The following is a 14,664-nucleotide window of genomic DNA, read 5'->3' on the forward strand; positions in this document are numbered from 1 at the left end:
TGTCCCACCGCTAGGATGGACTCTCCCACTTGTGAGGCCACAACATGGGCTAGTGTTAACCGGTTAATAACCAAACAGCTGGTACGTTTCATAGAAGGGTTGTGCATACAATTTATTTCATTTGGGCCAAGGTTTAACAACAAACACATTGATAAAATCGTCCCAAGAATAGAAATAAGTGGCACCCGGACTTTGCCTTTAAACAGAAATAACCGCTGGATTCACACTGAATCCGAAGCACGTTCTAATACACATTTGGCAACACCTTTTAGATGAAGACCCATCATCCAAACTAAGGCTAGTCAGAGGAGCTGAAAATAGTGTCATGTCAAACTGTTCTCCGTTACCAGGTTTTCACCCATGTGCTTTGAGTTGAGAAAATTATGGGATAGCATGATGTGCGTCTGATTGTCCATGACGACAGCTAATGATCTGGTGTTATACCGAGGGTTGAGGTCAGGGTTCATCTCCGTTAATTAACCTCCGAGTGTGAAGAGTTAACGTGGGTCTGACTTGGGATGGTTAAGGTTCCCCTGCTGGCTTAGAAATCCACATAAAAATAACTTAATCCATAGCAGAACAAACTGTCATACGCCCAGATCATCTCATGTACCCCGCCACTTTAAAAAGGCAGTTTATGATTCAAGTAGCAAATTAAAAAAACACTTATGTTGATGTATCAAAAATAACCACCAGCCGTTGGACACATGGTGAGCGCCGACCCAACACACCTCAGGTACGCCCCCAGGACTAGAACCAAAGACCCCTCAGGGGCTTTGGTCAACGTTTGACCCCGACTGGAACCCCAGCATCGCTAGTCCGGACCTCCTTGCCAGTCCTTGGTGCCCCTGGTCCAGGCCTTGGTAGTCCTGGTCCCTTCAGTCCGGTTCTCCGTTCAATCCCCACACAAACGCCTCCTTTTATGTTTGACACTTTAGCAGCTCGGGTGCCTTGCCCAAAGGTCCCGGCGGGGGTTTAAACCCCGCTCTGGGAGTGGAGGAGGAGGCCCAGTGGCCAGAAGGAGAGCTCGTCAACCCAGGGACCTTCAGCACCAGAGGCGTCGATGTGTGGGGCCCAGGCCGGTCAGATCAAGGTCCACCTGCTTTATCCAAACCACTCGCAGCTTTTTGTACTTGAAACCATCAGGAGGAGTTGACTATCTGACTGTCACCTCGATAAGGGCTGACACTGCGCGAGATGCGGGTTGGCAGTAGGGAGCGTCTCGGACCAAAGTCCACAGCAGACGCTGCGCGTGAGAAGGTGCTGCGGCCGAACATGAGATAGCCGAACCTCTCCGTCACAGGTCCACCGTCCAATCAGGTAATGGCAGCCTTCATGCCACACGAATACAGCAACACCAAAATACTGGTGGCAGCATCAAAGCCGCAATTGTCGGAAGCCTACGACCGTCAAGACTGTTTTGGGATAATTCTTCGACGCCCATGGAGACCGGCGTTCTGGAACACCCAATGGAAGCTTCTTCAGTTGTTCAACATTGTAGAACGCCTCGGAGACACAATTCAGGCGCTGTTGGAAAATGGTTTGTGTCGTCAAAAACATCCACAGCTGCTGGGTTGGATCATTTGGAGAACGCCGAGTGTACTGCAAAGGTTATTTCTGCACCGAGTAAAAAATATATATAGATGAGCACGAGGTATTAAACAAAACGCTAGTGAGAAGTTTACCAAGAAAAAAAAAAACACAATCCAGATTTCTCGAGACATAATCTCTTAAGAAGGCCTCGAAAGACGAAGGAAAGAACGCACGAAAAGAGGAAGGAAAATCATAACGGGGGTAGTTTAGGAAGGCAGTCCGTGTCTCTTTAAAGTTCCGGCCTTGTTCCAGGTAACACTCACATCCAATCCCTTCTCACACCTTCACATCCCCCCCCTCCCCTGAGAAGCAGGTCCCACAGTCCGGGCGCGACCTCACCCCCTGCTGGGTGGGTGGACATTGACGTTCCTGGGGGTCCCGACTCCTAAACGATGTACTGGTAGACGTCGGCCTTGCCGTGGTCGGGCGTGGCGAAGGGGCTGAGCCAGGAGATGGAGAAGGGGTGACCGAACACCACCTTCAGGCTCATCCAGCGGGACCGCTTGGCCCAGCGCCTCTCCTCCTTCTTCAGCTGCTCGATGCCCTGGGGGACGGGGAGGGAGAGAGAGGAGCTTTAACCCTCTGGGCTGGACATGCTCTGGTTGTGGGGTGGGGAAGTTAGCCCGTTAACAACAACTGGGTTAAGCGGCCGCCGGGTCCCACACCTCTACGGCGACTCACTAACCCTAACCCGTTCAGCCCTGGCCAACACATTTCTTGAGAGGATACGTCAAAGTATCGCTGAGATCGGCAGTAGCTCAGGAGGTAAGAGCGGGTTGACTGGTAAGCGGAAGGTCGCTGGTTCGAACCCCGGCTCCACCAGCCGGGGTTCGAACCAGCGAACCGGCTCCACCAGCCGGGGTTCGAACCAGCGACCTTCTGGTTACTAGTCAACCTGCTCTACCTCTGGAGCCACATGTTGCCACTAGTTCTACCAGGCAGGTTCTAGTTCTGCGGAGGAGGAGGCGGCGACACTCACCGTCTCGTCGGAGCAGATGGAGTGCACCTGCGTGCCGAACATGACCGAGGTGAAGAGGAGGAAGAGGAGGCCTTCGAAGGAGAGGAGGATGAGGAAGATGACCGTCGCCGGGGGTGAGAAGTTACTGCATTCTAAAGAGGGAGGAGTCACACGTGGTGTTAGGAGACTTTCTGTAGGTCTGGTGGATTGACGCTAAGATGCACTGCCTGGTAGACGGAGCTGACCTGCTACCTGTTGACCCTGTATTGACAGACTGTGTTGTTCTCTCTTGTACCTCCAGTCTGACCCTAGATGGACACACCTGGCTCTCTTCATCTGATTTCCTATGACGCACTATGACCTTATATGGACACACTAAACCTGGCTCTCTTCACCTGTGGTCCTATGACCTTATATGGACACACTAAACCTGGCTCTCTTCACCTGTGGTCCTATGACCTTATATGGACACACTAAACCTGGCTCTCTTCACCTGTGTTCCTATGACCTTATATGGACACACTAAACCTGGCTCTCTTCACCTGTGGTCCTATGACCTTATATGGACACACTCTTTTGTGCTTTCATATCATTGTAGCGAGTGTTTAAGTAGAAGCCAAGTGAGGCGACGATGACTTACTTGTCCAGTCGGACTCGTAGCACAGGAGGAAGTGGAACGCCACCAGGAGGAGGGAGTGGAGGGAGATGAGGGCGATGTACATCTGAAAGGAGGAGAGGTTAGACATCAGCATATTCTGGGATGGCCCCGTGGCTGGAGGTCAGTGTTAACCTGTTGCCAGGCAACGTTTTCTCATTGTGTGTGTGTGTGTGTGCACTCACTGTGAAGAGCACAAAGTACTTCTGGTTGTTCTCTCCGACACAGTTGTTGACCCAGGGGCAGTGGTGGTCCATCTTCTTAATGCAGCGCTTGCACACACTGTGGACACACACACACACACACACACACACACACACACACACACACACACACACACACACACACACACACACACACACACACACACACACACACACACACACACACGTTTAGAGAATGCTCCTTCCTATAGGACTACAGGTGATATGCTCTTGTAGAACTCGTGTTGCTGCTCTCTCCAGGTCCGGGGGGAGTTCCAGAGCTCCTGGGATCTCCTCATTACCAACCAGGAGGTCCAGAGGGAGGGGAGGAACATACGCCCTGTTACCTCTGAACACACGCGGGGGGGGGGGGGGGGGGACAGAGGAGGGGACTATGGGAATGGAGCAAGAGAGGACGTTAGGGGAGGGAGGAAGGGAGAGGGGGGAGACTTTTGGAATGGAGGGGAGGAGAGAGAAGAGGATGGGATAGAGGAGAGAGGAGGAGAGTCTAGGAAAGATAAGGGGAGGAGGGGAGAGAAGAGGACTAATGGAATGCAGGGGGAGAGAACCGAGAAGAAGTGGAAGGGAGAGAGGAGGGGAGTCGAAGAGAGCCCAGCGTCTCCTCATCGTCTACTGGTCACCCAACAGCTACGGTTCCCTCCCCCCAGCCCAACATCAGCCAATCGGGAGCCCCGATGCCCTCACCTGCAGTGGTGGGCGCGGTCGGGCTTGATGCTGCAGCACTTGGGGCACTTGTACACCACCTGACCTGGCTTCAGCTGCAGGCTCTCTATGAACTCCTTGGTGGCGTTCCCCTTAGGCACCGCCCCCTGGAGAGAGAGAGGGGAGAGAGACATAGACAGTCAGAGGCGTTTCCCTGAGAGAGAGAGAGAGAGAGAGAGAGAGAGAGAGACAGACAGACAGACAGACAGACAGACAGACAGACAGACAGACAGACAGACAGACAGACAGACAGACAGAGGCTTTTCCCTGAGAGAGAGAGAGAGACCCTTAATAATCATTAAAGGGGTAATACCATGCCACCAGGTGTGAGTGTGATCAGCCATCTCAAGCTGTTTGACAATCGGACACATGAGGCCCACCGAAACACAGACGACTTGTAATGGGTAATCACACTCACCCCCGGTGGCATGATATCACCCCTTTAATAGTTAGTAATAGCCGGTTACCCGGTTAGCTTAATGTCGGGTCATCACTGCCCCCCTTCACCACCACAGCTAGACTAGCTGCTTCACTGCTAGCCGCCTGGGTTGAGCTACTGCTAGCGTTGCTAGCTGTAACCCGGTGAGATTCTACTCGTTAGGACGCGGACAAGAGTTAACGAGTTAACTACGGGTAAAAGGTCCGAGGTCACCCACCGGGTCGGTGCACATGGCGCGCGCGTGCGAGGCCAGCGCCAGCACGGCCAGGCTGTTGAAGAGCGCGCCGTTCACCAGGCTGTAGAGCAGGTTGCGGGCCGGCAGCAGCATGACGAAGGCCACCACGAACTGGGCGTACAGCACCAGCATCCAGGTGATCACGCCGCAGGTGATCCCGCAGCCGTCCCGGATGAACCACATCCCGCCGGAGCCGGCCCGGGGCGGGGGCGGGGCGCAGTGCTCCGGCCGCAGGTAGCCCGCGCGGTAGTCGATGTCCCGCGTGCGGTGGGAGGAGGAGGAGGAGGAGTTCTTCATCGGGATCTAGACCTGGGGAGGCCACGCCCACATACTGACGGGAGGAGACGGGGGAGAGAGGGGAGGAGGGGGGAGAGATGGTGGGGGAGAAGGGGGGAGAGATGGTGGGGGAAGAGGGGGAGAGATGGAGGGGGAGGAGAGAGGTGGGGGAGGGAGAGATGTCGGGGGAGGAGGGGGGAGAGATGGTGAGGAGGGAGAGATGGTGGGGGAGGAGGGGGGAGAGATGGTGGGGGAGGAGGGAGAGATGGTGGGGGAGGAGGGGGGAGAGATGGTGAGGGAGGGAGATACGGAGGGGGAGGAGGGAGATACGGAGGGGGAGGAGGGAGAGATGGTGGGGGAGGAGGGGGAGAGATGGTGGGGGAGGAGGGAGAGATGTCGTGGGAGGAGGGGGGAGAGATGAGGGGGAGGAGGGGGAGAGATGGTGGGGGAGGAGGGAGATACGGAGGGGGAGGAGGGAGAGAGATGGTGGGGGAGGAGGGAGATACGGAGGGGGAGGAGGGAGAGATGGTGGGGGAGGAGGGGGGAGAGATGGTGGGGAGGAGGGAGAGATGTCGGGGAGGAGGGGGGAGGAGGGAGAGATGTCGGGGGAGGAGGGGGGAGAGATGGTGGGGGAGGAGGGAGAGATGTCGGGGGAGGAGGGGGGAGAGATGGTGGGGGAGGAGGGGGGAGAGACGGTGGGGGAGGAGGGAGAGACGGTGGGGGAGGAGGGAGAGACGGTGGGGGAGGAGGGAGAGACGGAGGGGGAGAGGAAAGGATGCGTATGGAGGTTGAGGTGGGGTGAGGAGCAAGGGAGAGGTTGGTTGGAAGGAGGTAGGGAGGGAGATGGTGGGGGAGAGGAGAAAGATATGTTAGGTAGGTGAGGAGGGAGAGATGGCGGGGGAGACGTGATAAGGGAGAGAGGAGAGGTGAGATGAAGAAAAGGAGGAGGGTGAGAGAGACATTGACCTAAAGGTTAATTATCTGGTGCATTTTGAAAAGTCTGAATGTCCGACAGTGGGTTAAACAGGTCGTTGTACAGCAGCTGTGAACATTTCAAAGTAAACATGATGAAGTGGACCCTAGGTATAAGTATTATAACTCGGCCCACCCTGGTGTCGCATAGTGACGGATTATAATTGGGACAACGGTTGCCGGGGAAATGACGGTGAATCATAGTGAGGGCAGAGCTCCGCCCCTCCTTCAGGTGATACCCGGAGTGGCAGAACACTTTTCTCGACCACAAATGACCCGGCATTTAAATAACACAGCCACTCTCCATCTGTTAACGGGGTGGCGATGAGACTAATCATGGAACATTTGGCAGTAATGGCACTAAAAAGGGCCGAGAGGGCGGTGTTCGACCCGGGTAACATGCGGTGCACCTGAGGGTTGAAGCGGGTCCCGCGGACCCACGCAGCACACGGGGACAAAGATTCGGAATTCAATTATACGTCTAGATGGCAAACTGGACTTTTTTTCTGGCGAACTTATGGTTTACTTATTTCAGTAAAACAAGACCGTTGTGACAACTATTTTCACTGTTTTAGCCCTTACCCACTTACGCACACGTATTACTTGTTACACAAGGAAGTGCGTTGTATTTACTTGTTTGTGGCGGACCGTGTCATGTTAGAGGGAGTGTAGGAGGACTTGCGAAAAAACACGACACTCCATAGCGTGGAGGAAGACTAACAGTTCACATTTATAATATCCATAAACAACACTTGTCATTGTGCTCTGATCGACATCAAGGAAACCGGTGGCGGTAACGACATATTCAGGGGAAGGGTTAAAGGAAGCTTTTGCAGAGGATGAGGTAAAACAGGTCTTTCAGGAGCGAGCATGATTCACACACATTAACCCGACTGGAGACCGAATCTAAACCCTTCTACAAACATCCCCTGGGCGTCCAAGGTGTTGATCTTGCAGGGTCAAACGGGCTGCGTGTTTCCACATACAGTGTGTTTGAGAAATAGAAGGCATTGTATATGAGCCTGACAGACCTGATAGCAGCTGCCAAGGCCAGTGTGGGGGGCCAGATCACGGACAAAACCAGGAGGGCAGACAGGAAAAAAAAGTCCTTCCTTCCTCGAGCGACGTGTTGTTGGTCCGAGTCCCCGTCCACGCCACAGTCACACAGCTCCACGTTAGTTACCAGAGCATTGCAAATCTCAGAAACTTACCTCAAACTCCTCGGTGTGTCGAAGAAACTCTGCAAGCAATCCTTATTCAGCCAGTGGGCTTGAAGCCACCAAACGCTGTGTGTTCAGCTCGAGTCCCCCCTGTGCGTGTTTGTGCACACCCCGTTTAACCTATCTAGTCCCGCCCCAATGGGCCACGACATGGAATGGTTTCAAGCCCGGGTTTCGACGCTATGCTGTTTCATTCATATGGGAATCTCGGTAGTACGTCGACGGGGATGTGAACTCCTTCCCCAAGCCGGATCCCCCTGCTGCTAGTGACGACAGCCCGGGTAGCGAACCAGGAAGTAGCCGACGCTTCGTGTCTCCCCCTCTCTGCGTCGAGTTGTGAGCCGTAACCGGCAGGTCCGCTAAGATCCGATCTGGAGTCAATCGATTCACCCCCCGAACCGCAGCCCTTCGTGTTGTGAAGGGGCAGGGATCTGATCCGGGGACCGTGGCGGCGGACACTGGCGGCCCGCCCTGCCCTGCGATGTGGAATCAAACGGGTGTAGTTCCATCAGGGGTCGTGAGGCTTCAGTTAAACATATGCAATTATAGGGTTGCGCAAAAAGTATATTAATACACACACACACGCAAACCACACCGCTCCGTTCCAGGCCTGGTCAAATATGACCTTTAAAATAAACTACTACATCATAAAACTGCTATCATCAAATAAATGGAAGTTTAAAATTTGGATGTAGACACATATTCATGGGTTTTAAAATGCACATTATGTAGGCGATATCCTATGGTAAACCATAAACAATCTTAAAAGAGTCAAAATAAATTGCTATTTGATATTTTAAAGACGACTCATTAGTTGCCCATCCAAACTGTTGTAGTTCTAAACAACCTGTTAATTATAAATAACATATTTCCATTGCTTGTGAAACTTGAGTGGACGGAGCTGGAGCTGCGGCTGCGCAGCGACGTCACACGTGCGCGACAGCCCCACATTGCCGACCTGCGGTAAACATGGCCGCCGTGCAGCTGAGTGAGGCTGAGAAGGTGTATGTCCTGCATGGCATCAGGGTGCGTATGGTTAAAGCTTTGTTTGTTTCAACGAATTGTTGTTGTGTTCCAAGCCCGGGTAAGATCTGGGGTCCGGGGTCTGGGTCCAGGGTCTGTTATGGATCAGAACTCACATCAGCAGTAGGGTGGTGAGTGTTGAGACCTCTTAGTGGCAGGCAGACCCCTCCATGGACTGGCTGTGCATGAACAAATTAGTTATTTGATAGTATCTAATGATGGTTAACGTACCGATACTTCTCCCTTTTGACAGTTTGGGTTTCCTCTTTACACCGACATGCCTTGTAACGTTGGTCATGGTGGGGCAACTTCCTGTCAAAAGGCCTAAAGCCTTCAGTGTGTTAAGTGATGAACATTTACATTCAGGGCATTTAGCAGACGCTTTTATCCAAAGTCACTTATAATATGTCCGAAGAAAGAGACACAACAATGTATCGCTAACGTCTGTCATGTCAGGGGCAACTTTCTGTCCAGAGGTCTGAAGCCTCCAGTGTGTTGTTCGACACCTCTCAGACGGCTGATGGTTTGTTTCCCCCAGGATGACCTCCGGGTGGACGGCCGGAGCTGTGAGGACTACAGACACATGGAGATAGAGACGGACGTGGTGTCCAACACGGACGGCTCGGCCAAAGTCACACTGGTATGGCACTAAACATTCATTCATTTATATGATTCTTGTCTTTAAGTTTATGTTATGATTGTGCGGCACGTTGCTTTACTTACTTTATTTTATTATTTATTATAGTGATCTATTGATGCTGCTACTTTGTTTTTACTTATCTTTTTTTTATATACTCTTATTTTAACCTATCTTTATTTGCTTTATCTTGTATTGTTGCTATTATGTTGCTGTTGAGGAACCAAGCCTAAGAATGTTGCTCTTGTGTACAGTAAGATGTAATAAAAGTACATCTGATTCTGATGTCATCCTATCTTTAATAGATGTCGTGGGATCATTTAGTTACTATTATTATGTGATTATTTGTGCCTTTAAGGCCACATACAGTAGTATTAATAAAATAATACATTCAATTAGTGTAGCGCTTTATGTGATTCTTGTCTGTAAGTTTAAGATTTGATTGTGCGGCAGGTTGCAGAGTGTATGATTATGTCATTCTTAATTTATATTGCGTGGGATTATTTGGACCTTTTTATTGACACATGCAGTATTATGTATGGTGTCTATTAGTAGTATTAATCATTTTTTTGCATTTTCCAATATACTCAAAGGCGCTTTGGGATGTAATACAAGAGTATAAACAAAGAACATGAATTGTATGAACCATTAATGCATGCGGTCTGCTGTCCAGGGTCACACTGCGGTGCTGGTGGGGATCAAGGCGGAGATGGGGAAGCCCAGACCCGGGCAGCCGGAAGAGGGATACATGGAGTTCTTCGTCGACTGGTGAGCAAAGAAACCGCTGAACGTTTATTCGGAATAACGGGTTTATTACCGTGTCATCGCTTCAGGTTTAGGAATGTGAAAGCCCTCCCGAGTTATTGCTGTCCAAGCCAGCGTGTTTTTTTTGCTAATCCTGCTCGTTGACTCTCACTACTACGGGATATCACCGTTCAGTCTCCGTCCTGTCCTGACGCCATAACGACCACCAGGTGGCGGTATCGGACCAACGTTTCGAATGAACTACATCTACTCACCACCTCCCTAACCCTGGCGTCTCCTCACAACACACCATCAACCCCCCCCCCCCCTCTCTCGTCCTCAGCTCGGCGAACGCCACCCCGGAGTTCGAAGGTCGCGGGGGGGAGGAACTGGGCATGGAGCTCACCAACACGCTGTACCGGGTGTTCAACAACAAGCGCAGCGTGGACCTGGCCAGCCTGTGCGTCAGCCCGGGGGAGCACTGCTGGCTGCTCTACGTCGACGTGCTGGTGGGTTGCCCTGACGACGCCCGCCGTGTGTTGTTGTTCACCGCTGGTCTCCTACCGGGGGGGCGGCGCTCCGGTCTGGGCGCTTATGGTTTGCTTGAGTGTGTATGTAACCGTATGGTGTGGTTGCTATGGTGGTTTTTGGTTGCTACGGTGTGTATGTTACAGTATGGTCTGGTTGCTATGGTATCTAAGGGTTGCTATGGTGTGCATGCTACAGTGTGGTCTGGTTGCTATGGTATCTAAGGGTTGCTATGGTGTGTATGTTACAGTGTGGTCTGGTTGCTAGGGTGTGTATGTTACATCTTGGTCTGGTTGCTATGGTATCTAAGGGTTGCTATGGTGTGCATGGTACAGTGTGGTCTGGTTGCTATGGTATCTAAGGGTTGCTATGGTGTGTACACTACAGTGTGGTCTGGTTGCTATGGTATCTAAGGGTTGCTATGGTGTGTATGCTACAGTACGCTCTGGTTGCTATGGTGTCTTAGGGTTACTATGGTGTGTTTGCTACAGTGGTCTGGTTGCTATGCTGTGTATGCTACAGTACGCTCTGGTTGCTATGGTGTCTTAGGGTTACTATGGTGTGTATGCTACAGTATGGTGTGTTATGATTACGATGGGGTGTTATGGTTGCTACGGAGTGGTGTGGTTGCCATAGTGACAGTGTTATTTCTCCGTCCACAGCTCCTCCAGTGCGACGGAAACCTCTACGACGGCATCTCCATAGCGATAAAGGCAGCGCTTTTCAACACAAAGTGAGTGCCCCGCTGGTGTTCCACTGGTGTTACTGGTGGGAGGTCACTGGAACCATCAGAACCACCGCAGAAAGGCACTTCTGATGGACAGGCCTCTGGTGGACCTCCAGAAGTTCATTCAGTTGAACGTCTATCAACCTATCAAGGATGCCCATCTCGTTGCAATCATATCCAATTAATAAATAAATACCATTTGCATGAACGTTTTCCTGGACTGAATTTCTGCGCTGGGAATAACCAAGCTCAGCTCAGCTATTCAATTTTTGTGTTTAATAAAAACACGTTTATTGTAGATTATCAACGACTACATCACCGCTAACCTCGATTGTATCCTGTCCCGTGATTGGTCAGGATCCCCAAAGTGCTGATCTCGGAGGGAGAGGACGGGGGAACGGAGATCGAGCTGTCGGACGACCCGTACGACTGCGTGAGGCTCAGCGTGGACAACGTGCCCTGCATCGTCACGCTGTGCAAGGTCAGACTCACCGCAGCACAGTAATACTGTAGTACTACGAGGTCTGACTCACCGCAGCACAGTAATACTGTAGTACTACGAGGTCAGACTCACTGCAACACAGTATTACTGTAGTACTACGAGGTCAGACTCACTGCAACACAGTACTGCATATCACTGTAATACTGTAGTACTACGAGGTCAGACTCACCGCAGCACAGTAATACTGTAGTACTACGAGGTCAGACTCACTGCAACACAGTAATACTGTAGTACTACGAGGTCAGACTCACCGCAGCACAGTAATACTGTAGTACTACGAGGTCAGACTCACTGCAACACAGTAAAACTGTAGTACTACGAGGTCAGACTCACTGCAACACAGTAAAACTGTAGTACTACGAGGTCAGCACTGCAACACAGTACTGCATATCACTGTAATACTGTAGTGCTACGAGGTCAGTACCGCAATATAGTACTGCATATCACTGTAATACTGTAGTACTACGAGGTCAGCATTGCATATAGACCCCTTCACTGTTATACTGTATTATATGTACTGTATACTGTTATACAGAACTATAGACCCCTTCACTGTTATACTGCATTATATGTACTGTATACTGTTATACAGAACTATAGACCCCTTCACTGTTATACTGTATTATATGTACTGTATACTGTTATACAGAACTATAGACCCCTTCACTGTAATACTGTAGTACTACAACATATATTAGACCTTCATTGTAATGGTCAGCACTGTAGTATATACCCCTTCATTGTAATGCTGTAGTACTAAAAGGTCAACACTGTGTGTGTGTGTGTGTGTGTGTGTGTGTGTGTGTGTGTGTGTGTGTGTGTGTGTGTGTGTGTGTGTGTGTGTGTGTGTGTGTGTGTGTGTGTAGGTGGGCCCCAGGCACGTGGTGGACGCCACGCTGCAGGAGAAAGCGTGCTCGGTGGCCAGCCTCATCATGGCGGTCACGCCCGCGGGCACGTGCACGTGCATGAGGAAGGTGGGCGGTGGCAGCCTGGACCCCGAGAGCATCTTCGAGATGACCGAGGTGAGAGGCCACGGCCCCGGGGCGCCACCCTTCCACTGTGTCCCTTCTGCTCCTCCTCTCTCCTTCCTCCTATTCCTCTCTCCTTCCTCCTCTCCTCCCTGCTCCTCTCCCTCTCTCATTCCTCCTTCTCCTCCTCTCCCTCTCTCCTTCCAACTCCTCCTCTTCCTCTCTCCTTCCAACTCCTCCTCTTCCTCTCTCCTTCCTCCTCTCCTCCCTGCTCCTCTCCCTCTCTCATTCCTCCTTCTCCTCCTCTCCCTCTCTCCTTCCAACTCCTCCTCTTCCTCTCTCCTTCCTGCTCCTCTTCCTCTCTCCTTCCACCTCCTCCTCTTCCTCCTCCTCTTCCTCTCTCCTTCCTCCTCCTCCTCCTCTTCCTCTCCTTCCTGCGCCTCTTCCTCTCTCATTCCTCCTTCTCCTCTCCCTCTCTCCTTCCTCCTCCTCCTATTCATCTCTCCTTCCTGCTCCTCTTCCTCTGTCCTTCCTCCTCCTCTTCCCCCGCTTCCTTTCTCCTTCCTCCTCCTCTTCCTCGGTTGATTGCTCCTCACAAGGCACGTCGGCCCAAGAATCTAGCCGCTTGTGATGTCATAAGTGACTGGATGGATTTCAAAAGGACTTGTGATGTCACAAGTGACTGGATGGATTTCGAAAGGACTTGTGATGTCACAAGTGACTGGATGGATTTCTAAAGGACTTGTGATGTCGCAAATGGGAGTAGGTCTTCCATAAGAGTGGACACGGCCACTTGTGATGTCGCAAGCAGATAGATCTTTTTTGAAGAAAAAATAAAAATCAACCTCTTACCAGCTGATGGTCAAATAGTGTCCCGGTTTGGTGAGGACATGTTCGGAGGCCAGTACGCCAGTTGGTTGACGTGTGTGTGTGTGTGTGTGTGTGTGTGTGTGTGTGTGTGTGTGTGTGTGTGTGTGTGGGTGCCTGTGTGTGTGTGTGGGTGCCTGTGGGTGCCTGTGTGTGTGGGTGCCTGTGTGTGTGTGTGTCTCTCTGTTGTGGGTGTGTGTGGGGGTGTGTGTGTGTGTGTGTGTGTGTGTGTGGGGGTGCCTGTGTGTGTGTGTGTGTGTCTCTGTTGTGGGTGCCTGTGTGTGTGTGTGTGTGTGTGTGTGTGTGTGTCTCTGTTGTGGGTGCCTGTGTGGGTGTGTGTGTGTGTCTCTGTTGTGGGTGCCTGTGTGTGTGTGTGTGTGTGTGTGTGTGTGTCTCTGTGCCCCCCCCCCCCCCCAGGCCGGTAGGCGTGTGGGCCGGGGCCTCCACGGGCCCCTGATGGCGTTGCTGAGCCAGGAGGAGGCTCTGGGCCAGAAGAGGCAGAAGGTGGGCTTCCTGGGCTGAGGCCCCCACGCGTGTAAATACAAAGTCTGTCTTTTGTAATAAAACCTTGTTTCTCTACAGCCTGCGAGTGTCGGTTTCTTACTACAGTCCTCCCCTCGAGGCACTCTCGTTCAAAGATCCCATATCGGGCTTCTTTCAGGTAACAATAATTGCATTTAGGGGTACTACTAGAATCGGGTTGCATGTTAGTAATACCCCTTATTATTGTCACACTGTTAAGTTCTGCAAAACCAATTTCAGCGTCTTTCAAAAAACGTTCTGTTTGGTATCATGTCGCTTTAAAGCATATTAGTACCCCTTTAATGAATCAGCCAAGTTTAACTGAGGCCGGGACGAAGTTAGGAGCAGAAATTGGATCGGATATTTAAAATTGGATATATTCATGCACATATTTCCAATTTCGATCTCACTTGGTATAAAATAGGAGTAATACAGACTTAAGTAAACGCATGTTTCTTCAACTCTGTGGTGAATCTGAAAGAAAGCACTGCATTGTTCTGAGCTGGTACCAGAGGGTGGTGTTCTCCATCCCTCCACCAGGTGCTCTGTCTGCTCACTGCAGCTGCTTCCCCGACACGTCACCCTTTCCCTTCCCCCTCCTCTTAGTCCCTCCCCTCCTCTCCTCTTCCCTCCCCTCCTCTTCACTTCCTTTCCCTCCTCTTCCCTTTCTTTCCCCCCTCCTCTCCTCTTCCCTTCCCTCCTCTCCTCTTCCCTTCCCTCCTCTCCTCTTCCCTTCCTCCCCTGCTCTTCCCTCCTCTCCTCTCTTCCCTTCCCTCCCCTCCTCTTCACTTCCCTCCTCTCCTCTTCCCTTCCCTCCTTACCTCTTCCCTTCCCTCCCCTCCCTTCCCTTCCCCCTCCTCTCCTCTTCCCTC

The 14,664-nt window shown here is 51.6% G+C and overlaps 2 protein-coding genes across 2 annotated transcripts; one reads left to right on the forward strand and one right to left on the reverse strand.

Moving 5' to 3' along the window:
* Positions 1 to 82: 82 nt before the first annotated feature.
* zdhhc3b (zDHHC palmitoyltransferase 3b) lies at positions 83 to 7,720 on the reverse strand. The gene is made up of 7 exons (XM_079749229.1): positions 7,266 to 7,720; positions 4,789 to 5,137; positions 4,115 to 4,239; positions 3,392 to 3,488; positions 3,192 to 3,273; positions 2,573 to 2,703; positions 83 to 2,137 (listed from the first exon to the last, which is right to left on the reverse strand). Exons 2-7 carry the CDS (start codon positions 5,101 to 5,103, stop codon positions 1,979 to 1,981), a joined length of 909 nt encoding a protein of 302 aa, XP_079605355.1. The 5' UTR covers positions 5,104 to 5,137; positions 7,266 to 7,720; the 3' UTR covers positions 83 to 1,978.
* A 498-nt stretch (positions 7,721 to 8,218) lies between these two features.
* Positions 8,219 to 13,821, forward strand: exosc7 (exosome component 7). Its single transcript, XM_079749230.1, has 8 exons — positions 8,219 to 8,300; positions 8,836 to 8,937; positions 9,608 to 9,702; positions 10,022 to 10,187; positions 10,869 to 10,939; positions 11,291 to 11,414; positions 12,302 to 12,457; positions 13,688 to 13,821. The coding sequence occupies exons 1-8, from the start codon at positions 8,244 to 8,246 to the stop codon at positions 13,790 to 13,792; spliced, it is 876 nt and encodes a 291-aa protein (XP_079605356.1). The 5' UTR covers positions 8,219 to 8,243; the 3' UTR covers positions 13,793 to 13,821.
* Positions 13,822 to 14,664: the final 843 nt, after the last annotated feature.

Source organism: Pollachius pollachius, assembly GCF_949987615.1.
Source record: "Pollachius pollachius genome assembly, chromosome: 13".
Taxonomy (NCBI): domain Eukaryota; kingdom Metazoa; phylum Chordata; class Actinopteri; order Gadiformes; family Gadidae; genus Pollachius; species Pollachius pollachius.